Source organism: Tursiops truncatus, chromosome 15 (genome assembly GCF_011762595.2).
Source record: "Tursiops truncatus isolate mTurTru1 chromosome 15, mTurTru1.mat.Y, whole genome shotgun sequence".
Lineage (NCBI taxonomy): Eukaryota > Metazoa > Chordata > Mammalia > Artiodactyla > Delphinidae > Tursiops > Tursiops truncatus.
In genome coordinates, this window is record NC_047048.1 from 33,111,435 (window position 1) to 33,135,527 (window position 24,093).

Below are 24,093 nucleotides of genomic sequence, written 5' to 3' on the forward strand. Positions count from 1 at the left end.
TGTGAATGTCTATATGTGCATAAACAGATCTACAAAAGGACGTGTGAGAAACCATGATTGTAGTTGTCTCTGGTAAGCTAGGAGGCAAGTTGGAAGAGAAATGTATTTTTCTCAGCATACTCTTGCATCTTTTTTGGTACTGTGCCATTTTAATCTAAACTATTAAATAAATAAAGCGAAGCATCAGCTATGCAGAGAATACATCATTCGCTGCCTCGAAACTAACTTACTACTTTTGTACTTGTCTTCTGTACATGCTGGCAAATCATCCCTCACTTAAAATGATTAACTTTAAATACTTTGGTCGAATCTTTTCCTGTATAGATGCCACCAATTTTTAACCCGAGAAGAGGAACTGACTATTAGCACGCACGTTGCTGTGCTCACGGCAACAAGGAAAATTGCAAGAGGTTCGCATTATAACTCAGACTATGGATCAGGAGACTTATAGCCCCAGCTTTCCCCCCAGCCTTCTTTGCAAACTCCAGCTTTCCAATAAAGAGCTGTATCAATTAGCAGAGCCAGTTGGTTCTAAGAAGCTGAGCTGGATCCTGGGCTATTATTAGCTTCCCAACAATGGCTGAGAGGGAAGGAGAAAAAATATAAAACGTATACTAGTCTTTTAATTCTGAAACCACTGTTGTGGGAAAAGACAATTATATTACACAGGTGATTTAGAGGGTTCACCTTATGAAATGAATTCTGTTGGTCTCGCCCCAGACCTTAAAAAAAAAAAGTTGCTTCATGGTCTCTTAATTAATGACTGTAGGAGGATATACCTGTGTTTTGTTGGGTGGGTGGGTGGGTGGGTGGGTGTGTGTGTCTGCGCGCGCGCGTGCAAGTGTTTACTACTGCAAATAATTAATGCTGGTTTAAAAAAAGTTAAAAGGGAAAAAGACTAAAATGGCAAGGGCACAGTGACATCTGCTGGCATTTCATAAACTTTTTTAAGACAAGCATTTGTTCCAGACACTGCTCTCCATTTATTCTCTGAGCTGAGGCACATTTGTGGCCGACCAGAATTAATATTCCCCAATATGCTCCCTAAAATTATGTAAAGAGAAGATCATCAAGGAATGAAAGCCCAAGAGCCTCTTTCCCCTGGAGTGGATTCCCTCCCTTCTTTCAGTAAAGCAATCTGGAGCTCAAGGGAATGAATAATTTCACTTCCTTTTTTTTTTTTTTTAATAACTAGAAGAGTTAGGATGGAGACAAACTAAACTCTGTGAGCTGTTTCCCTTGATTTTGTTTCTATAAATGGGAATTCCACCAATCCTTGTCTCGAAATGGTGAACACAGGAGGAAACAGGGTAACAACGCTCTACCAATGCCGGAAGAACAAGGAACATAAAAGGGAACATTCCTGTTTCCAAGACTCGCAAGGGAGGGATGTCAGACCAAAGAGGCAGCAAAACCAAAACCACGAGTGAAAAGGGAGGGCACTGAAAATGGTGACGACGCAAGAGGCAGAAGTAGCACTGCTGTGCTAATAAAAGGCTTTGGAAAAGGACTCCAAAATGCTGAAGTCTCAAAAGCGTTTCCCAATTATTTTTAAATCTCTGACAGTGGCATGGAGCCAATGAAGCGGTGGTTAAGGGTGGTCTAAGGTGAAGAAGGGAATTCTATTTTCTCTTCACAGACGTTATGAAGGTGTATTCACAGAATTGAGGTCTGGCTCTACCTCCTAAGATGTTGTCACTCACCGAATGTACCTACAAAACTGAGGGACGACTTGAGTAGAGGACTAAACAGAGACAACCTGGACATGAAATAAGAGAAGGCGCAGCTGCCCCGTTCCTCATTCTCACGGGTTCTGAAATCAGAGCCCATCACACCACCATCTGGTCACCCTTCCTGCCCTCTCTTCCTCCTGCGTCACACACGTGCATCATCACGCACCTGCACATGCGCACACCCACCCACACGCACACGCACACACCTCACCTTTCCCCGCAGAGGTGCTCCCCGCAGCCATTCTCTCACCCTGAGAGCTGTTCTCCCATCAGCTGCACATCTGTGAGTAATGGTTCCAGCACAGACCTCACCCACTTCAGAAAGAAAAAGCATGGGGTCTCGAGAACAGACTGCGTGCTGTGGCCTCTGCAGCTCCTCCGGCCACATCAACTCCCTTGCTCACGCTGCTCCGGGCATGGGGGCCCCCGTGCAGGTTTCATGGCGTGTAGAGCGCTCCCCGTACTCCGGGGCTCTGGCCACCATGCTCTCCTGCCCTCCCTCCAGCTCCCCTCTTGGCAGAACTCAGTCCTTGTCATTCTCCAGGTCTCAGCTTAAATGTCACCTAAAAGTCTCCCCTTTTGGACAGACCTTTTTGGACAGATCTTCCCACACCCTCCAACCCTATATGGCCCTTTACCTTTTTAGCACATCAGTGCCCCGTTTTGTTTCCATCTTAATACTTATTATAATAGATAATTATATGGTCCATTTATTTGTTTTCATGGTTTATGTTGGTCTCTCCCACTAGAGAATAAGCGTCAGGAGGCAGAGATCTTGCTGGTCTTGGTCACCGGTCAGTGTATCATCCAAATACAACAGAGCCTGACACAGCACCTGACAGGGAGCAATGTCTTAAATGTTTACCGAATGTATGAGAAAGGCAGTGAATGACCCCAGAAAAGCGATCCTACATGTCGTTTAAAGTGACATAACATTAAAATGTCATGTCATTTAAAATTTTTTCTAAGAAAAAAATGGGAGAAAATAAGAGTATCCATTTGCACTGCTGGGACTCAAATGACACTGCTTTACTCCGGGTCTAGCTCAGGATACCTAGCGCTGCACTATAGCACCATGTTTTCCGGAATTCCTGATATTTTAAAGGACTGCAACTTATTCATTTGTGCCTCCCAACTGCTACCTATCTTATGTATATTTATTTTAGATACCTTGCAAAGATCATGCTTTCTAAAAAATAATGAAACAAGCAACATAAATTACAATAAAAGGTGAAAATTAGAGGCAGAGAAGTAAAACGGAGCCAACAGTGAGGTTAATATGTAAAACCTATGCTGGCAAATCCTATACACTGTCAAGACTGGACTGTAAAATCGGCTCTGAGCTTCCTGGCAGGTGAAAAGGGAACACAATCATTTGTTCCACTTAGAATGTCTGATACATAAATACCAATCAATATCTCCAGAAAGAATGAACTTTTTCTGATCCCTGAAACCAGAGATAAGACAAGGATGGTGAGCACGGCAATTAACAGCAGGGAGTGTGACTTCTTCATGACCTTTTATCTTTCTTGGTTCCCCTCATTTGTTTTCAAAAATATTTTGTTCTTTGCATTTCAAGTGTTACAGACTCAGCTGTATCCACTCTTAAACTCGGTCTAAATGGTCTCTTCTTTTTCTGTGTATATGTAATATCTATTTTTTCAAATATTGCATGAAATGGCTTTCTTATAATATCTCTCATTAGAAGCGGCAAACCACAATTCAGGAGAACTGAATTTATGGAGTAGTGGGGAATGATTCTTTGTCCTCAATATGCACTTCCAAAGGTTACTGGAAGTTCACACAGACTAAACCTATGCAAGTTTCACGTGTGAAACAAACAAAAATTCACTAGAAAAAAAAATATCCTTCTAAGAACCACGAGGCACATTAACTCCAGAAACTTTTGTATCAAAGAGCCTCCTAGTGAAAAGTTCTTGTCTGCATATTACAAGGTAAGTAAATAGATGAGGAGGGAATATTCTCAGAAGTCTATGTTTTAACTCACCTTACTCTGGAGCATCAATCCTTGGTGAGACAGGCAGAATCATTCGTCCTTTGATAGATAGGGAAAGAGAGGCTCAGAGAGGTACAATAACTTGCCTGAGGTCACACAGCTAGAAAGTGCAGAGTCTGGACTCAAAAGTTAGGTATGCCTGGATCCAAAGCCTGTGTCTTCTCACACCTTGGTTCTCAGGGAGTTTGGTCTTCTCAAAGCTTTTCTGACTCCAAAATAACTCCATTAGCTTAGGTCAATGTGCCATCATGTTGAAAGGCAAGGCTTTTTTCTCCTTTTTTAGCCAGCACGCTACCTGCTATATTTCAGACTGACCAAACTCCTCCAATTAGAAATGAGAAACCCTCCCAATGAAGAGCTTCACGTTCTAAAGAGAGGTATCAATCCCCCTCTTTATTCTCCCCTAGGAAATTCTTGAAATTTCCCACCCCATGCAAATGAGAATATCTTCCTCCCCTCTGAGAATTTCTGTGTGTGCCATCTCCATTCTCTTATCAGCCTTTGCAATCAGCAGCCTGACCTGGACCCAGCTTTCTAAGGCTGCCCATGGAAAAGATGTGTTTTTCACGATGCCCTGACAGTGAGCCATGCCACGGGCCAGGCTTCCCTTCAGAAAGACCCAATAAGGCTCAGTCAGGCCCAGGGCATCTTTAAGAGACTCACTCTGGAACACAAGCAATGACCCCGGGATGGAGAGGGAGGGCTTGTCCCACGGGAAACAGACACCCAGCTAGCACCACCAGGATCTGGCCAGGGCTGCTGATGCTGAATCAGCCTCTGGATTCCCTGCTCTGTCACTTTTCATAACGAGTCTAATATATTAGTGTTTCTCTCTGCCAATCAATCAGAGCCCGTGCATATGGCTGCTGTCAGCAGTCCTCCGCAGGCGGAACTCCATATAGAGACTCAGGTCTGTCAACTCCCTCAACTATACACTTGCAGCCATGCTGGGTCCTTCCTCCTTCACTCTCAATTTATCATCTCTGTTACAGCCAAGAGGAAAATGTAAGAATCACATTCTGGGGCCAGTTTGCTACCTCAAGGGACTGTGAAATTCTAGTAACAACAACAACAACAATAATGATATAATTATTATTAAATGGTAATAATAATTGTCACTATTATCAGAGCCAGCACCACTAGTGAACACACGCTATGTGCCAGGTACTTTGCTAAAATAATTTACAGGGCTGATTAATCATCAGACTGATCCTGCAATGTAAGAACCATTATTATCTCCAAATGGAAGACTGAGGCTCAGAGAGGTTAAGTAAGACCAAAGGGCATGGAGCTAGAATGTGACAGAGCTGGGACTGAAGCCAGACAGTCTGATTCTGAAATCCTAATCATCACCCTGCATCACCTCCTTCCTCCCAAGCCTCTTGTGAAGGTCCCTCTTGCTATGCCCCTCGACACCCAGCATGTCCTCTCAGCGCTGAGTAGAAGAGAGAAGCCCAGGACTTTGGAAGCAACTGCTTGAGTCTGCAACTTAGTCTTTGGGCCTCAGTACTCCCATCTGCAAAATGGGGATAATAAAGTCTGTGGTAAATAGTTAATGCAACACTGCATGCAAAGCATTCTTCCCTGTGCCCTGGCACAAAAGGAGCTTCCTACAAATGGTAGCTCTTAGGGAACTGAGGATGACACAAAGAAGACAATTTTGAAAACCTAAATCCATACTCTCATCTCTGACTCCCCTATTCTAAAATTCACAGAAAAGGAACATCTTGAGGAAAGACAGACCTAACAATAAGCAAGGTGATGGCACAAGTTGATCTATTATGCTGGCAAAGGCCTAGTTTTGGTTCTCAGAAAAAATGAAAGGCGAGCTGATTCAGATGACAGTGCTTCAATGGAGTGAGCCGCGGTACGCAAACCACACTGCCAGTGGTTATCAGAGCCGTGTTAGCCTGAAGGGGATGATGCCCCCAAATGCCTGCAGCCAGATGGGTGCCCTCTGCACTCCCTGCAAAATCACACTCGGAGTGTGAGCCCAGAGCCAGGGGCCCGAAGGCTCTGAGGAGAGAAAGAGCAAAACAAGAGCCAGATTACACCAGCGCAGACCCCCTGCTCAGGCCACTCATACACAACGACGAACGGTTGTGACAAACAGAAACAGGTGCCCTGTTTTCTTTTTGTGCCTCTGATAGACTCAGCATCACTGCTCAGAGCTCCTCAAGCTGAGCAGCAAAGTCCCCCTAACCACTGCATGGCACTGCCTCCTCCCTCCCTAGCATCTTACAAAGCAGCAACACAGGCAGTGTGAGTGCAGTGATCAGTATTTCGGACTACGCGTTGAGATCATCCGGTTAAAAATCCTGGGTGGGCCACTTACCTGATGTGGTGCCCTGAGACACACTGCTTAACCCCGCCTACACCTCACCATCTATCTGCAAAATGGGGACATGAAAAGACTCCACCTCAAAGTGCATGAGAACGATCCAACAGAATCACTCATTACTCCCACATCCAGCATCTACTCTGTGCCAAACACCCTGCTAGATGCCAGGGATACCATATGTCCAAACCAGGTGTGTGCGTGGCCCACCTGACTTTACCTTCCAGTGGAGTAAGAGAAAGAGATAAAACAGAGCCACCAAGTAAATCCAAAGACGCTCCTGGGATGACTGCAAGGAAGGGGATCCATACCGGGAAAGGCAGAAGGTCTCCCTAAGCAAGAGACCCCTGAGTTGTAACCTAAAGGATGAGTAGGGAGTAAACAAGGTGAGCTGTGGAGGGGAGGGCAGGAGGAAGAGATCACATGGCAGGAAAACACAGCTCAACACACGGCCACGCAGGCAGAGTGCTCAGCACAGCTTGTATCATCCAGAAAGTGCTCAAAACACATAAACCTGGGAATTCCCTGGCGGTCCAGTGGTTAGGACTCCGTGCGTCCACCGCAGGGGGCCCCGGGTTCGATCCCTGGTCTGGGAACTAAGATCCAGCATGTCTCACAGCTCAGCCAAAAAAAAAAAAAAAATCATAAACTTATCATTATTATCACAGCTCCTCTAACAAGCACTGACAGAGCTCCAGGCTTGTGGATAAAGAGAGACAGGCTTGGGGGCGGGGGGGTCAAATGTGGGAAGAAAGTTGAACTGTCCAGATGTCCAAATGCTCCATCACAACTTATTACCACCTACCAAGGCCAGGAGAGCCTCCGAAGATGGACAATGCCAGGAGCACTCAGGGCTCTCAGGAGGCAGCTCACTTCTTCCTGTCAATATCCATTATCACATGCACTCATGGGAGAAAAACATGGCCACACTCTCAAAAGGAACCTTCTGGAATAGATGATCAAAAACAGGGATCTGTGTCCAAACCGTATATGCACCTGGTTTGGACATCATGGTATCCCTGGCATCTAGCAGGGTGCCTGGCACAGAGTAGATGCTGGATATGGGAGTAATGAGTGATTCCACTGGATCATTCTCGCGCACTCCGAGGTGGAGTCTTTTCACGTCCCCATTTTGCAGATAGACGGTGAGGTAGCCAAGCCACTGGGAAGAGTGTGTGTGGGTGCTGGGGCAGGGGAGGAGGTGCTGCTTCTTTGAAGGGGTATCTAGGGAAAGAACTAAGTAAGATAATGTATACAGACACCTGCTACTGTTCCAGCCACACACAATGAGTATTACTGAGAAACCTGGGGTTCCTTTTCCCTATAAACTAATCCCCCATCTTGAATTTAAGACTTTGTTCTAAGTCCCCAAAGGAGGGGGAAAAAAAGTTCATTTTCTTCGACGCTGTAGGGCTTCCCCTTCCAGTGCCGGGAAGTCCACAGACCAAACTTGGTTATGGAGATGAATTGGAACTTTGAGACAAAAGCTGGCTGGCCAGGAAGACATGCTTCTTTATTTACCCTTCTCAGAAACATCTGACAGTGTTTCCCACAACATGTAAGCCATAAATATAACATGGCACGTCTCTGCATTAAACCTTCCAATGGCTTCATTGGAATAATAAGAGCCAGACTCCTTATCAGGTCTCAGGAGCCTCTATGACCCGACTTCATCCATATAATGGTATCCCTGTTTCAGCCTCGGGGCCTTTGCACTTGCTGTTCCCTCTTTCTAAAATGCTCTTCATGTAGAACACTCTAGAAGGAATGCTCCATCTGATCACTGTGTATGGCAAGTGCTTTGAACAGTGCTTGGCACATAGTAGGTGCTCAATAAATGCTCACAGGATGCATGTATCGCTTGATACACATCAACTACTCCTTTCAATTAGATCTCAGCTCAAATCTCTCCTCCTTGGAAAGTCCTTCCAAGTCACTATCATATTGTCACACCATAATTTTTGTAACCCTTGTCATTGTCCTCATAAAAATGAATTTTCCATCCCTTGCTTATTGTCTGGCTCTCCCCACAACCAAAGAAGCTCCAAGAGGGCAAGGTTCTCATTGGCCTTGTTCCCCGAGCAGAACAGCTAACGTGTGGTATGTTCTGGATAAACATTTACTACGTTAGTTACTCCTTCCTCCAGTACAGACACGCCCACCCATAGCAGCAGGCAAGCGCCACCCACATCTGTTGTGTCTGATGACCAATGACAGGCCAACAGTAATGATGGTGCTCAGAGTAACAACAGATATAAAGCATGAGGATGGTTGTCTCTCCTTATAACTCCATGGGTCATTTTCATAAGAACCCCCAGACCCGACAACCTAGTCTAACCATGATCTCTGTTGAAGTCATCTGAAGGTGCCTGGTGCCCCTCATTTTGAAGCTCCCTCACCATTTATTCTTTAATTAAAGTTTTAATATTTTAAGACTGGTGCCTCGAGGCAGTGCTTTAAATAATGGGAGGCAGGCATCAGGGAGAGCCTCAGAACGTCTTAAAAATATCATCAGGACTTCCCTGGTGGCTCAGTGGATAAGACTCAGCACTCTCAATGCAGGGGGCCCAGGTTTGATCCCTGGTCAGGGAACTAGATTCCACACGCGTGCCGCAACTAAGAGTTCACGTGCCACAACTAAGAAGCATGCCTGCCGCAACTAAGGAGCCCTGGAGCCGCAACTAAGGAGCCCACCTACTGCAAATGAGACCCAGTGCAACCAAATAAATAAATGAATATTTTAAAAATAAAAAAATAAAAATATCATCTCCAAGTTTGAGCTCTTTGGCACAACAACGTTTTGTCTCGGGCAATATAGGGGAAAGGAAACGTGACAAGTGATGCTTTTAGGAAAGTCACTCGATATTACTTTGTGGAGCATGCTTACTACGTGGCTCCCATGCTGGGTGGGAAAAGCGAGATGAGCTGCCCTGTGTCCTTCAGAGCAAGTGCACTTGGATTTCAATAGTCTTCACACACACCACTGGGAAATCACTGCGTCCCCAAAGTATTTTCTGTGTCAGATACGATTTCCCTCTTGGAATGTGTTCATTACTCCACACATCAGCTTAAAAGATGCAAATAAAATGGCCTGATTTTTGCAAAGGTGAAATGTCAGACATGTTTATACAGGACAGACCCAATTTTCTAAATGAAAAAGAAAAAAAAAGACTTATCTGAAAGGAATTTTATAAAATATAATGATTTGGTATGGCTTGAACTGAAAAGGCTAAATTTGTTTTAAAAAAAAAAAAGTCATCAGAGACGTGAAGATGTCACAGCGGCCTGTGCTCAGACATTAGAGAAGTAGGTAAAAAAATAGCATCAATTATCATGAAGAGAAAATAGGGCAGAGTGGGTCAATTCCAGGAGGAGAAATCTGCTCAGATCCATGTTTTGGCTCGTTTCTAAGTGGAAAACCCTGGGACCACGGGGTGACAATAAAGACGGTGTGTTCTTAGGAAAGTAAGATTTACTAAGATGATACTTTCATCCCAGGAGGCCAAGGAGAAGCAGGCCTTCTGTTGATGGAAGAATAAAGTACACAACTGCTGTAAAAACTTAAATACTTAATTAAGTAAAAACTTAATTTCAGGGTATAGGTGCCTGTTGAGATGTTGTCAAATGCCACCAACCCACCTCTCGGCCAGTGGGCGGCGTGTCGCTGATCCTCCTTAGAACATGAGGAGAGGTCAGGCTTGGAAGGAAGGAGGTTTCTGTTGAGAAATCTCCCTTTACGATTAACCTCCCTATTTGTGATCTGTCGTTTAAAAGAAAGGGCATACATGTAAGGGAAGCTGCCTGCCTTTCCTATCCCACCAGGTGTCATAAGACTCAAAATAGAGAGTAATCTATCTGATAAAAAAAAAAAGAAAGAAAGAAAACTAACATCATCCAGACACTTGCCATGTGTCAGACCCTGTTCTGTGCTTATTGCTCTATTTAATTCTCCCCCAAACCCGCTGTGGTCCATACTACCACTAAAACTTTCATCTGGCAGGTGAATAAACTGAGACACAGAGAGGTGAAGTCACTTGCCCAAGGTCACACAGCTAGCAGGTGGCACAGCCAAGGGCCCGGACTCTTCTCAGCCTTATCTCTGGACGCTAACGGTACCCTCAGAAACTGTAAAGGATAATACCAGTTTCTTCCTAATCCAACTCAGCCATGAGTTAACTTAGGGGAAACCCAGTGGATTCCCCCAGATCCCAGTGCTTCCCAGATGAGCTCAGAAAGCATGAAGGTCTGGAGTCAGCCCCGTTGTTTGCCCTAGAACCCCTGCCAGCGTCACTTTTACCCTTCATGGGCCCAGGTCCTTGCCTCTGAAGAAAAAAGACCTTGGCCAAAAATAAATCTGCCCATGGCTCCAGCCAGGCCCTCTGTGGTCACTTAAGAATTGAAAGGATCCAGGCCCTCTCATATCTTTTATTTTTTTCCTTTGTAACAAAGATAAATGGGAAATGGAGGGTAGATGAACTAGGACAGGGGCAGGGAGAGATCACTGGCTGGGGTGTGTCCTAAACTTGTGCTGAAAAGGCCAGGCCTCTTGGCGGACCAGATTTTAAAAAATAATAAAAATATACAATCATAATTATTATAAAAGAAAACTCCAGTTGTGGCGCATCATATTGCAGCTCAAACAAAGCTATTCCATGACACCGTCCGCACTTCTTTCCAAGTTCAACTGAAAAGACCCGCGGTGGGTACCAATTCCCTGGACGGCCAGACTCGAATTTCCAAGCACTTGAGCAGCCCCGCCCCACACGCTCCGAGCCAGGCAGGCGCAGCCCGGCCCTTGCTTGTCCGGGCAGCAGCCTTGAGCCCCCCATTCCCTGGCAGCAGGGAGTAGAGTTGGCGGCTCCTGGACCAGGCGGGTCGGGGTCTTCCCCGCCCTTTCCACGCGGGCAGCTTCCGGGCTGGCCTAGTCCCTCGGAGCTGACACCTTAAAGACTCCAGGAGCATCCCAACCTGATGGTTCCCCGGGCCGCGGGGATATGGAAGCAGCGACTCGCTAACCCCTCCCTCGCCTCTAACCCTGGAGAGTTGGGAAACTGGAGCTGACAAGAGGCGACCCCTGGCCTGCGCCGAGAACTGCTACCTGGGTTTCCTCTCCAGGGTGAAGGTGCCCTAAGGAACCAAAAGAACCAAGGGGCGCAGCCGGAGTTTCCAAGTCCCGAGTTCCTGGGCTGGCCCCCTTCCCCTCCCCCCAGGGTCAAATGCAGTGGCGTCTTGGGCGTCCCTCCGGTGTCCATAAACACAGACACTCTCCCTCCAGCTCAGCGACCCTCCTCTTCCCCGCCTTCCACAAAGGATTCGATGCTTCTAAACGCTCTCCCAGGCCACGAAGTGCCTTCTCCCTCAGACCTCGTTAAGGGCGGTGGAGAGGCAGCGCCCCGGGGCGCACCGCGTGCACGCTTCCAGTCTGCCAGGAACCCTAAGCAAAGTGCGCAGGCAGACGCCCGCTGTTCCCTGCACCTGGGACTCGCTCCCAGGAGGACGGACAAGGCAGCCTGGGCGCTCCAGAGGCGCGCTTTGGGCCGAGAAAGGGCTTGCTTCTAGAAGGATGAGGGGGTAGGGGCTCCTGATCTCAGCCCCCAGGGAGGACGTGCAGAGAGATCTCTCCACCACACTGAAAAAGTTCCCAGTACAGCGCGCCCGGCCTGGCTCTGAGAGGAAGCCAGCCCTCGAGAAGCCAGCTCTTCCCTCAGTGGGACCCTTTGGCCAGGTCAGGGGGTCAAAGAGGCGGTGACTCTGCCTGGACTTACCTAGAACTCCCGCCGCACCCGGCTCCGGTCGCCTTCCGCTCGGCCCCAGACCCTCCAATTTCCCTGCGCTCTCTGCACCCTCAGCCACACTCACCATGAGCTGGAGATGGCGAAAGCGGGTGCTGGCTTCTCCCACGCTGTCCGCAACTTTGCTGGCAGGTCAGCCCCGCCCTGGCGCCCCTGCCTGGGCGGCAGGCTGGGCGCAGCTGCGCGCGGTGCGAGTCAGCACCGCTGGGCCCGGACGGCCACTGCCCGGGGGTCTGGAGCGCAAGGTTCCTCGGTCCCGGGGTGCACGGTCCGCTTCTCCGCGCTCTGCCTGGTGGCAGGCTCGGAGTTCTCTCGCTCCGGACGCACGGGCGGGGCGCGCGGCTGTCCCCTCCAGCTGCGGGGTGCCCTGTTCGCTCCTTCCTCCTCCTGCCGGGGAGGCGCACGCGTGGGTCTGGTCGCGGCCGCCGCCTCTGCCGTTCGCGGGCTGGCAGAGCGTCCCCGCCCCACCGCGGGCGCAGCCGGGGGCTGGGGTGAAGCGAGAGGGATTCCCCTCCGCGAGTTCGGGCTTCCCCAACCGGCGCGGACCCCGGGCTCGGTCCGCTGCCGCCGCCGCGGCTGCGAGAACCACTTCACGGCAGCGCAGCCTGTGCCACCGGCTCCGGCTGGAGGCGGCGGTGGCGGCGCGGCTCGCACGGGGACTGGAAAGGAGGTGACCTTCAAACCCCGCGCTCGGGGAGACGGGAGGAGGGCTGGGGTGACGAAGGGGAGCGGTGTGCACCCGGTTGGCCCGCGAGAGTGCCGGCAGGCGGGCGGGAGAGAGTGAAGAAGAGATCTTCAAATAAAAATATGGATTAGAAAATAAACAAAGGAGGGCGAGAGAGCGAACGAGAAAATGTGTGCATATGTGTGTGCGCGCGTGTCTGTGTGTGTGTGAGAATGTGTGTGAGCGCGCACCACAGGCGGCGAGCAGCCGGGGCTGCGGAGCCAAAAATAATCCCGAGCTCTAGGGAGCGCCCCCTCCCCCTTCCCCTCGCCAGCACCGCCACCGCGGTCAAGCGCGCAGCCCCGATTCCAACTGGAGGTGGCTGACGCGCGACCCAGTGCCTCGGTCTCCTGGGGTGAAGGGGTGAGAGTTGGGAGTGTGGCTGTTGAACCCAGGTCTTTGGCATTCCCAAGTCCTTGTCCCAAAGTGGACTCACTCACTGAGCACCAGCGCCCCCCCTCCACCCCCTCCCCTCAAGGAGACTGGACAAATCCCCTAGAGGAATGTTACATGGAGGAGGTGTCTTGCCCCAATCCGCTTCTGCTCTGGGAAATCTTGAGGCCAGGCAAAGATGGAGCCCTATCCGAGATGCAAAAAGTTATCCAGGCCCGAGGGACACCAGGCAGGGAGCGGTTGCGCGCTGGCCTGGGCCAAACCTCCCTGGCCTCTTACATGGCTGCCTAATCCTGCACGGGGTGCTGACTCTAGAGGGGTCCACAGACTACTCTCTCAGCAGTTGCCTTAGAGTCAGAAGCCCTGTGACTCCTCAATAAATCCTACCACTCAATTAGCACTCACTTTCACCGGATACTATTTGACGTATTTACATCGAACTTTCCCAACAACTAAATGAGGTAGGTACTATAGGTTTGTCCACTTCGCAGATCAGAAAACGGAGGCTTAAAGGGGTTAAAGCAGCCATGTTTCTTCTTTCTTGAGCCTCACCCTGGACTCACTGAGCCAAAAATTCATCTTTTTTTTTTCTAGATAAACATTTTAGGTGATTATGTTACACAGGAAAGTCTGAGGTCCAGAAAGCTATAATTTGCTCAAGGTCACACAGCTGGAAAGAACCAGGATTCCTGGGCAATACCTAATTTCATGGGGTGTACCACTGCACCACACTGCCTTCTGAGGGCCAGATGGGATTGGACAAGTCCAGATTCTAGCCTTGAGCCCTTGCTCTGAAGCTCACGTTCATTTTCCCCGCCCTATCATTTGATTTTGTTGTTGTTGTTGTTGCATTTGTACCACGTCTCCTCTTCCAAGTAAAACTGTAAGATTTCCAAAAGTAGGGACCATGTTACATGTATTGCTTTGTAACATGTGTATTTCCTAAGTGCCTACCAAATAGCAGACTCATGAGTTCCTCCGCAATCCTGTCGGGCTAGGATTTCTTCTAACATTAGAATAAAATTTAAAAAAGGAACTTCTGCCAACAACTGGAATTTTTAAAAAACATGTAACAAAAATAACTTTGCAAAATCCAGAAAGATGTCTCTCTCACTGGCCCCAGTAGGTGATTTTGCAGTTTGGGTTGGTTTTACTATATGCTTCCTGAGGACTCTCTTCGATAATGTATTTGTATGTAAGCAACTTTTTTTTTCTTTATACTAGTCTCTTATCCTTCAGTGATAGCACAATGAAGCCATAAATCTGGGTTAGTAACATCATAATCATTTCCCCCAGAAACTGTTTACAATGGGAAAACCACCGAATTTAAATGTAATTGTCTAGCCGTGCAGGGAGATGAGATGGGTTGTAAAAGAGGTATTCTCAATTTAAAAGCAAATTATCAATAATGAGAGAAGAAATAAATGGCAGTTAATGGGAAGTTCTGTTGAAATACAATGTTTTGTGCAAATTCACCAACAGGAATTGTTTCTCCATGCTCCTTCATTTTTATTCCAGAAGGGAAAAAAATACCATCATTCAAGGCAGAAACACTGGCTATTGTTTCATTAGAATGGGTAATCGCTGGGTGCTTTTATGATTTTTTACTATATACTTTTCCATTGGAAATGAAATAAAACATTCAAGCATCTCAAAATCAAGGTCAGTCTGAGTCGACTCTTATTTATTTTGGAGTAGAGATAGGCTTAGGTGTATTAGCAATGAATGTCAGGTATGACTCACTGGTGTTGTGTGGCTACATGGCTTAAGAAAGATTAATATGAGTGGGGGAGACATTCATTACAGTTTAAAACAAAATTAGAGTAAAGATCAATATACCATGCTATTATGCTATTCATCTGGAAAGTATTAGTTTCTTTTTCATCATGATCTTTCACATTCCAGGCAGAGTTTTTCTGTCATTCCTCCACGTTGATCCACTTCTCAGTAATGAGAGGTGCTGAAGTAAACAGCTCCTAGGACAGCGGAGGGCCAAGGAATGCCCAGCTCTGGGGAAGAACATAGAGCCTTTGGCTCCTCCTACTGGACGTAAAAGATATTTTGCAATTTGTGATATAAGCAGATGTCAAAATGGTGTCTTCCATAAAACTGGTGGGAAAGAATGACATTGTAGCCTCATGCTTGGCTGAGTTTATTAACCCTACTCAAAATGCTGAAGATCTCCCTGGAGTGTAAATTTCATCATCTCACTTTCAAATTTAAGATCTTCTCATGGCTCCTCTTGTCCCCCAAGATAAAGTCTTCTACATGAGTTACAAGCTCCTGGATTCTCTGTCTCTCATTTTACATTGACCCTATGATCCAGAGGTGATCTTCCCTTGCTTGTCTCCAATCCTTTGCACATGCTGTTCCTCCAACCTGGAATGCTCCTACAGACTCTCTTTTCCTGGATAGTTTCTGTTTCTCTTTTAGATCTCCATTTGGACATTACTTCTCCCTGCCAACCCCCACTCACACACAAGATACGACCAGTGTCTCTCTTGTGAACTCCTTGAGCACCTCTCCATAACTTTATCACATCATTTGTCTCTGCCTATTGTAAATGTTCACTTCCATTAGACTGACAGCTCCTTGATGTCAGGGAGTTTTTCTCAGTCCATGGGACCAAACACATAGTAAGCTCAATAAATGTTTGGTGAACCATTGTGGGGATTTCTGTCTAAAGAGGCTAGCCTCTTGGAGATGGTTTGAGAGATCAACCTGCTCATTCATTCACTGAATCCGTCCTTTCAGCCATCAAACCTGTATTTTACTAGAGGCTAGTCATAAACCAATTACTCTATAAACTAGATGCAGTCTCTGCACGCAAGAAGCTTATAGTCTACTCAGCCATAAAAAAGAATGAAATAACGCCATTTGCAGCAACATGGATGGACCTAGAGATCACTGTACTAAGCGAAGTAAGTCAGAAAGAGAAAGTCAAATACCATACGATATCACGTATATATGGAATCTAAAATAAGACACAAATGAACTTATCTATGAAACAGAAACAGACTCACAGACATGGAGAACAGACTTGTGGTTGCCAAGGTGTGGGGGAGGGCGGGGGAGGGATGGAGTGGGAGTTTGGGATTAGCGGATGCAAACTATTATATATAAGATGGATAAACAACAAGCTCCTAGTGTATACCACAGGGAACTATATCCAATATCCTGTGATAAACCATAATAGAAAGGAATATGAAAAAGAATATATATATGTATGTATAATGAATGTATATATGTATAATGAATGTATATGTACATATGTATGTACATACGAATGCATGTGTGTATATGTATGTATAATGAATCACTTTGCTGTACAGCAGAAATTCACACAACATTGTAAATCAACTACAATAAAATAAATTTTTTTAAAAAGAAGCTTATAGTCTAACATGATAAGCAGGCACATATATAAGTGATATCAAGGGTTTTGAAAGATTTTGGCCAGTACTGAATGGGAGGATACAACCAGACATGAGTGAAAAGGGGAAGGCCAGACAAGGGTTCCCAGAGGAGATCTCCTCTAAACATAGGAGATAAGTAGGAATTACCCAAAGAGTTGGGTGAAGGACATTCCTGGAGAAGAAGACAGCTTACAAGACTGTCTGAAGCCAAACAGAGTATAGCCCCTTCAAGGAGGCTATACTGTTCAATATTGAACAGTATTTGAACAGTATTGAACAGATGTGAGCAGCAAATCTGTTCTATATTAATAGAATCATGCTAAGTTCAAGGGTCTGGAAGGTGGTGGGGAAGCAAGGCAGTGAACAATGCAGCTGAAGGCATAAACTGGGGGAAGCTCATAAAAAGCCCTGAATTGAAGCAAAAAGTGTGCTTGCTTTACCCCAAGGCAGCTTTTGATAGGACGACTCCAAGGCTTGTCCAGACCCACCATTGCCATAGTTCCAGTGTCATGGCCTGGGCTTCATCTGCCTTCACTTCAATGACCATTTTTCTCCTGATTATTTTATATTTGTTTAAGAACTTTTCCAGATGGTCCGTATAAACATCTAGCAAATTCTGGGGATTAGGAGGTCACTCCAAAGTATTCTAGGACTTTTAGGGATGATCAGTGGTATATTAGGATAGGAAAAGGATGAAAAAAGCAACTAAAGCAAACTGAAGTAGCCAAGCATCCTTCTGTGTCTCTTTCCAAAGGACACCTTTCCACAGCAGTCACTGAAAAGAGGATGTATAGCTCAAATTTATGTATAAATGACTCTGTTTCAATAGAGTGCTTCTCACAATCCCAATACCATGTAAGACCTGCTTGCCCTCAAGTTCTCAGTCTTTGGGCTTACCTGAAAGCTTTATCACAGTCTGGTCAACTAATGAACTAACTAAAACAGTCTGAGGACCACAGGGGAATGGATTGCACCTTATATTCTCTATTCCCCCCTCAGTCACTGGACACATGGCAGATACTCAATATATAATTACTGATTGGTTGAACTAAGTCACCATCTATCATGTAGTTCAGGGCCTTGATATTAGCCAAGGCATCTAATACCGAGAATGAGCTAGCCAGTGTCCAGGGTTGAATTCTCTTCTTCTGAAAAGATACAAACTTTCACACTCTGTTTTAAAATGTCTTTGAAATAGTAAACATGATGGTTTCTCCACCTCTCCTTGGGCTCATCCCTTTTCTTCCCTTGCCTACATCCCCCAAATAATATGAAGATAGCAACGGTAACAAAAAATAACACTTTGAACAATCACAATGATAAGAATAGCAATAAAGATAACAAGCTTTTCCCCAAGTGGGGAAACCAGGTGAGGGTGGGGGTGGGATGAATTGGGAGATTGGGATTGACATATATGCACTAATATGTATAAAACAGATAACTAATTAAGAACCTGCTGTATAAAAAAATTAAATTAAAAAATAACAAGCATGTGGCATCTACTATATAAGCTTTTTAGCTGTATTATCTCATTTAATCCTCACAATACAACTCTGAGTGTAAGTACTATTATGGTTTCCTTTATATAGATGAGAAAACCAAAGCTTAAAAGGAGGAGAAGGTTCAGTGACTTAGCCAGCCCCACAGAGTTGGTGAATGGTTAGGCCAGGACTCAAAACTAAGTCTGTTTTGTGGCAGAGCCAAGTTCATGAAGCATAAATTATGATGCATCTTGTCTTTCTGCATACTAGGGCTCATACTCCATGTAGGTAGGCTTACAATCATATCAGTGATTTATGATCATGAAAGCAGGGATGCCTAGTCAATTGGTCTCAGAATAAGAAAAATAAAAAGGGAGGTTCAGTGATCCGCAGCACCAAAGGGAGCCTGCCTATATAAAAAGCATTTTGGAAACAAATATATTTTTGTGTGTGTGTGTGGTATGCGGGCCTCTCACTGTTGTGGCCTCTCCTGTTGCAGAGCACAGGCTCTGGACGCGTAGGCTCAGCGGCCATGGCTCACGGGCCCAGCTGCTCCGCGGCATGTGGGATCTTCCTGGACCGGGGCACAAACCCGTGTACCCTGCATCGGCAGGCGGACTCTCAACCACTGCGCCACCACGGAAGCCCGGAAACAAATCTTTTGAGTGTTCAGAATCAAGTGAACAAAGAACTCCTAATGCTTGCCCAATAATAAGTAGAGACTAAGCTATGTCTTTGGTTTAGGGAAAGCTAGTTTATATGCATTTGGTACATCTTTAAGAAATCTACTTTCATATATCTTTAAAAAGTACATCTTTAAGAAATAAGTGGATAAAGCTCTAGAGTAAGACAGTTTGTTTTCATAATTTGAATCTACCACTTAATAGCAATGTGAACCAAGCAACATTTTTTTTTTTGCAGTACGCGGGCCTCTCACTGCTGTGGCCCCTCCCGTTGCGGAGCACAGGCTCCGGACACGCAGGCTCAGCGGCCATGGCTCACGGGCCCAGCTGCTCTGCGGCATGTGGGATCTTCCTGGACCGGGGCACAAACCCGTGTCCCCTGCATCGGCAGGTGGACTCTCAACCACTGCGCCACCAGGGAAGCCCACCAAGCAACATTTTTTAAACATCACTAATCTTCCACTCCCTGTTTGTAAAATAAGGATGCAGATGATAATAGTGAAGATGATGACGGTAACATAACTAATATAATAATAGTTACTATTAATACAGAGGACACTGCAGTTGATCCCCATCCTCAAGCGTGGTAATTCTGACCTCCTTGTATGTGACTGGTTTAGGACTTGTCCTAGGGTCCATGTCATCTAATCCAGGAAAAGGTGATTAACGTGCTTATGGAAAATATTTTGACCCAAGTGAAAGCCACAGGAAAAAATTTTTTTTTCTTATCCCTCCAGATGTTTCCTTGTGTGTCTATAACTTCTGGATCTGCCACAAATATCTTATGACCAGCCAAGGAATGACAGGGCAGGGAGGAATAAAGAACCAGTAACATCTTTGAGGTTACAGAGCTGCTAAATCAGCAAACGTTCAAAACTACCCCACCACTGCATTTCCTGTTCCCTGTGATGATATATCCCTTACTGCAAAATCCTGTTTAAGTTGACATGTGGCCTAAAAGCAGGGTTTCTCAAACTTTGCACTATTGACACTTTGGGCCACATAATCCTTTAGTGTGAGGGGAGCTACCTGTGCCCTGTAGGATGTTTAGTAGCATCCTTGGCCTCCACCTTGTCCTCCGCTCAATGCTAATAGCACCCTTAACTGCTCCCCAAAGCTGTGAAAACCAAAAATGTCTGTAGATATTCCCACATGATCTCTGGGGGGAGGGGCAAAATTACCCCAGGTGAGAACCATTGGTCAAAAGCAACCTCATCAATAAGCTGATGGTATTAGTAGAAGTAGTACTACTACTAGTAATGTAGTAATAACAATTAGCATCTATTCAGGTTTACTGTGCACTATACCTTCACTCATATTCTCATTGGGTTCTCAAAACAACTCCATGAACCAGGTTATATTATTATCCTCATTTTACAGATGAGGAAACTGGGGTCCAAAGAAATGAAGGCATTTGCTCACAGTCACCAAGCTAGTAAGTAGTTGGTTTAGAATTCCAACCCAGCTCAGGATGACTCCTCTGACTCAAGGTTGTCGTGAGAAGTCAATGGTATGATGCATGAGGAGTCCCTCAGCATCGTGCCTGGCGCAGCAACTGCTCAAAGTGCGTGGTGACTTCCACCTAACAACTCTATAGCAGGAGCGTCTTTAAGAAATGCAATGTGATCTTGGGTTGCTTTCCGCAATTCCATGTATTTTAGCTCATTCCTCTAGACGCTTCATAGTGACTGAGTGTTCCAGCCAACACACAAACTGCCCCGAAGTAATAAAGAGAAAAAAAGCACCACAATCCTTGATAACCCATCAAGACAACTTGTGCGGAGCGGACCACAATCTTTGTTTCCAGCTTTGAAAATAACAGTAAGTCCTGAGTCTGAGTGGTGATTAGCAAAAAGTGTTCGCCAAAATCACTCATTCACAATTAAATGTTGAACTGGGAGTTAGATGCCAGTTTTACTCTCCTGCTAGATAAGGTAATAAGAAGCAATTATATACCTGCTTAGGACTTGAGGGGGAAAAAAGAGGGAAATTAAAAATAATTTTGAGAACTTTATGCTAAGCCTCAGATATGACATCTAACCTCAGAGAGAAGCTCTATAAGGCAGGTAGTATTGTTATTTCCATCTTACAGATAGACACTGAGGTTCAGAGGAAAAAAAGCAAATTTTCAAAGCTTATAAACCTAACAAGCTCAAAAGCTCATTTTAAGTTGTTGCAAGTCTGATTTCAGGGCTATGGCATCCTTTGCTGCATGTCAAAGCCTCTCTTTAGGTATAGAAAGTTCAAAGGCCAATAAGACAATAAAATCATGTACATATTCTAAAGTCCTACTAAAAATATATTTTAAAATAATAAACTGTGCTTTGAGTAGTTCCACTAAAGTCAGCCATGAAGGTTGAAAGTGGTCGTTCTCAAGAAAAAAATAAGTTGTAAGTCATGAGGTGTAAATAGCTAATGAATTTATAATCAGAACACAAATAGTTTCGCTTTAATGTACTAACACTTCAGGGGGGAAAGAACTGTTCCATGTATTAGCAGCCAGAGTACTGACAATCGATTTCTTTCAAATGCACTTACTTTAAGTCTTCATCATTTTATTACAAATGGATAAGTAAAGATATTTAAGCCATTTAGGATGAAATATGCAACCTTACAAGGAAGAATATGCATTTGCAGTGGTTACTGGTGGGTTATAGATGCTCTGAGCAGTAAAATATCTGTAAATCATGGTCAAAGTATGCATTACTATGCTCTCCATTTATACATTTATTATTTCTATTTATTCCTTATGCTTCACTTAAAAGGCACAAACCTCTAAATTTACCAAAAAAATCACTGGGAATCTCTTTCAAGAATACATAGTGGTTAACATGAGGAAACACGGGTTAATTATGGGTCAATGGCTAAAAATGTGGGATTCTGGCAGTGAATATAAACATCCAAAGGATACACTTTGGGTATCTGGTCAAAAGTGAACGCTCTTCCATAAAGCATGTTTCCATACCTTCTCTGACTTTCCCCACACTGTTACTTTAGGCTTGGTTCAAAATGTCTCGCTGTATTACTCTGTAGACACTCTTTTGGGTTCCCCCAGAAGCAGACCCTGAGACAAATATTTGAGTGTAAGTATGCATTTGGGAGGTGAACCTCGGAAACAATGGCAAGGGAGTGGGGAAGAAAGCTCGGAAAGGGACAGGAGCTAACGGTAAGTGTGTTGCCGACCAAGTTAGTAAACTGGCAATTAATTCCACTAAAACTTCTGGAAGCCAGGGAAGAACATGCCCCATACAGTTATCCCATCCAGGGGGCAAGGAAGCTTGAGTATTTATACACTGATTCCCATCAGTCATTGGTTAAGGGTTAGTTGTGCATGGAGGGGGGTGGGGAAGGAGTGGTAATCCAATGCCACTTCCAGCCTTTCCTGGGCACAGGTAGAGTGGAGTCTAGTGGTCAGGGAGAGTCCTTAGGCAATGGTGCTGGTGTGTGGAAGTCCAGAGTGCATGCACAGAATGGTAAACACCTAGGGATTGGGGTCACGGGTTGTGGGGCAATGGTAGCATCTTCTATACACTCAATGTCCCCATGAAGAAGAGGAAATGTTGGCTTCGCAGGAGCAGTCAGTGACGTGTCCTGTAGGAATGAAAAGCCTCTGTATCTCTCATCATCTATGAAGCTCCACTGACCAAGGGTCCAGATATCCTATGGATGTCAAACTGTGGTGTAGATAAGAGTTGTCTGGGGCTTCCCTGGTGGCACAGTGGTTAAGAATCCGCCTGCCAATGCAGGGGACACGGGTTCGAGCCCTGGTCCGGGAAAATCCCACATGCCGCGGAGTAGCTAAGCCCGTGCTCCACAACTACTGAGCCTGTGCTCTAGAGCCCGTGAGCCACAACTACTGAGCCTGCATAACACAACTACTGAAACCCACGCACCTAGAGCCTGTGCTCTGCAACAAGAGAAGCCACCGCAATGAGAAGCCCGCGTGCTGCAAGGAAGAGTATGACTTGTGAACAGGGTTGGAGGTAGGGACAAGTGGGAGTTTCACATATTTTTAAGGATCCGAGGGCTTTGCGCATGGATATTTCCCTTCTCTTTGAAAATACGATCGCTTTTTGTGCTCTCAAACTCACAGAAAGGAGGTTATTGTTAGGATTCTGAAGCACTGATTATGCACCATGAATATATTAAAATCTACAGGTATTTTGCAGGGAACTCATGGGACCACTCAGGAAGCACCATTCTGGAGTCTCTGGAGCCCTAAGTAGGACAAGGAAATAGTGATGTCACGTATTAGGGAGAATAAACAAATTAGGTTTCAGGAGGCTCCAGTTGTTGTCCCAGGCAGGCAACATGGAGGAATCAAATCTCTGCTGAACCAGTTTGTTTATATCAAAGCCCTCCTTGATTCACAGGCGTGAGGCTAAAGCACAGCCAGGTGAAAGGCACTGGCAGTGTGGGGTGACAGACAAAGCGAGTAAGGCACCATTATTCCTTTTTGGCAGGTCGTTTTTAGAGAGTATGAAGTGGCAGTAATCCTCAAATCACTGTCAAAGAATGTTCTACATCTGGCATTTATAAGAGAAGTTCTTTTATTTTATTTTTTATTATTATTATTTTTTTTGCAGTACGCGGGCCTCTCACTGTTGTGGCCTCTCCTGTTGCGGAGCACAGGCTCTGGACGCGCAGGCTCAGCGGCCATGGCTCACGGGCCCAGCCGCTCTGCGGCATGTGGGATCTTCCCGGACCGGGGCACGAACCCGTGTCCCCTGCATCGGCAGGCGGACTCTCAACCACTGCGCCACCAGGGAAGCCCAGAAGTTCTTTTATTAATGGACAAAAGCGGGGAGAGGAAGTAGAGCATAAACCGTATGTGCCTTTTATGAGAGCAGGTAGAGTTTTCTTGCATCCCTCTCTATTTTTAGTTTAAAAAGTATTTCGCAGATGTCAGCAACCATTAATAGACTGACAGACGAAGGGGTAAGCAACTTGAGAGACTGTCAACAAAGAGGCCATCGGTCTATTTGATTTCTCTACCTCTTCTTGCTTTGATTCCTCTCCGTGTTCAAAAGCTCCAAGACTAGCTTGCTTGCCATTATTCCGTAAGGCAATTAAGCAACTTGGCAATAAAAGCAACCACATTTTTCTAGAGTAGTTCACAGAGAATACAGAACAGAACAGCACAGGACAGATGTTGAAGCAAAATGTAAGTACTTATCTGAACACGCTTCTCAGTGCCAAGGCTAAATGCCCTGCCTTGCTTCCATTTTTCTCCACCAGTCAATCCCTCTGTCTGCTCTGTCATCAAACGTTCAGGATATAAATACGCTAAAGCTCCCTTATGTTAACCCTCCTCTCTCAACTCTTCCTCACCTAGTGTACTACTAGTTTTGGTCTACCTCTATTGCCAAGCTTTCTGAAAACAGTCATTCAATCCCTGTGTATAACTTCCTGTCTCCATCATCCAATGACTTTCTGTAATCTGGTATTTCTGTTCATGCCATTCCACTGAAGCTATTGTCTTAGCATCTTCTTAATCGATAACCCTCCACCCCCAC

The 24,093-nt window shown here is 45.7% G+C and overlaps 1 protein-coding gene across 19 annotated transcripts in view; it reads right to left on the reverse strand.

Moving 5' to 3' along the window:
• The window catches only part of RBFOX1 (RNA binding fox-1 homolog 1), a 2,189,093-nt gene that overhangs the window by 1,477,903 nt on the left and 687,097 nt on the right, over window positions 1-24,093 (reverse strand). The window contains exon 1 of one of the 19 annotated variants that reach the window (XM_073792344.1): window positions 11,948-12,700. The exons of the other annotated variants lie outside the window; for them this stretch is intronic. Within the exon in view, the coding sequence (XP_073648445.1) occupies window positions 11,948-11,950 (3 nt within the window). The 5' untranslated portion in view covers window positions 11,951-12,700. Of the gene's footprint in view, window positions 1-11,947; window positions 12,701-24,093 lie in introns of those variants that run through there. 19 annotated transcript variants of the gene reach the window in all.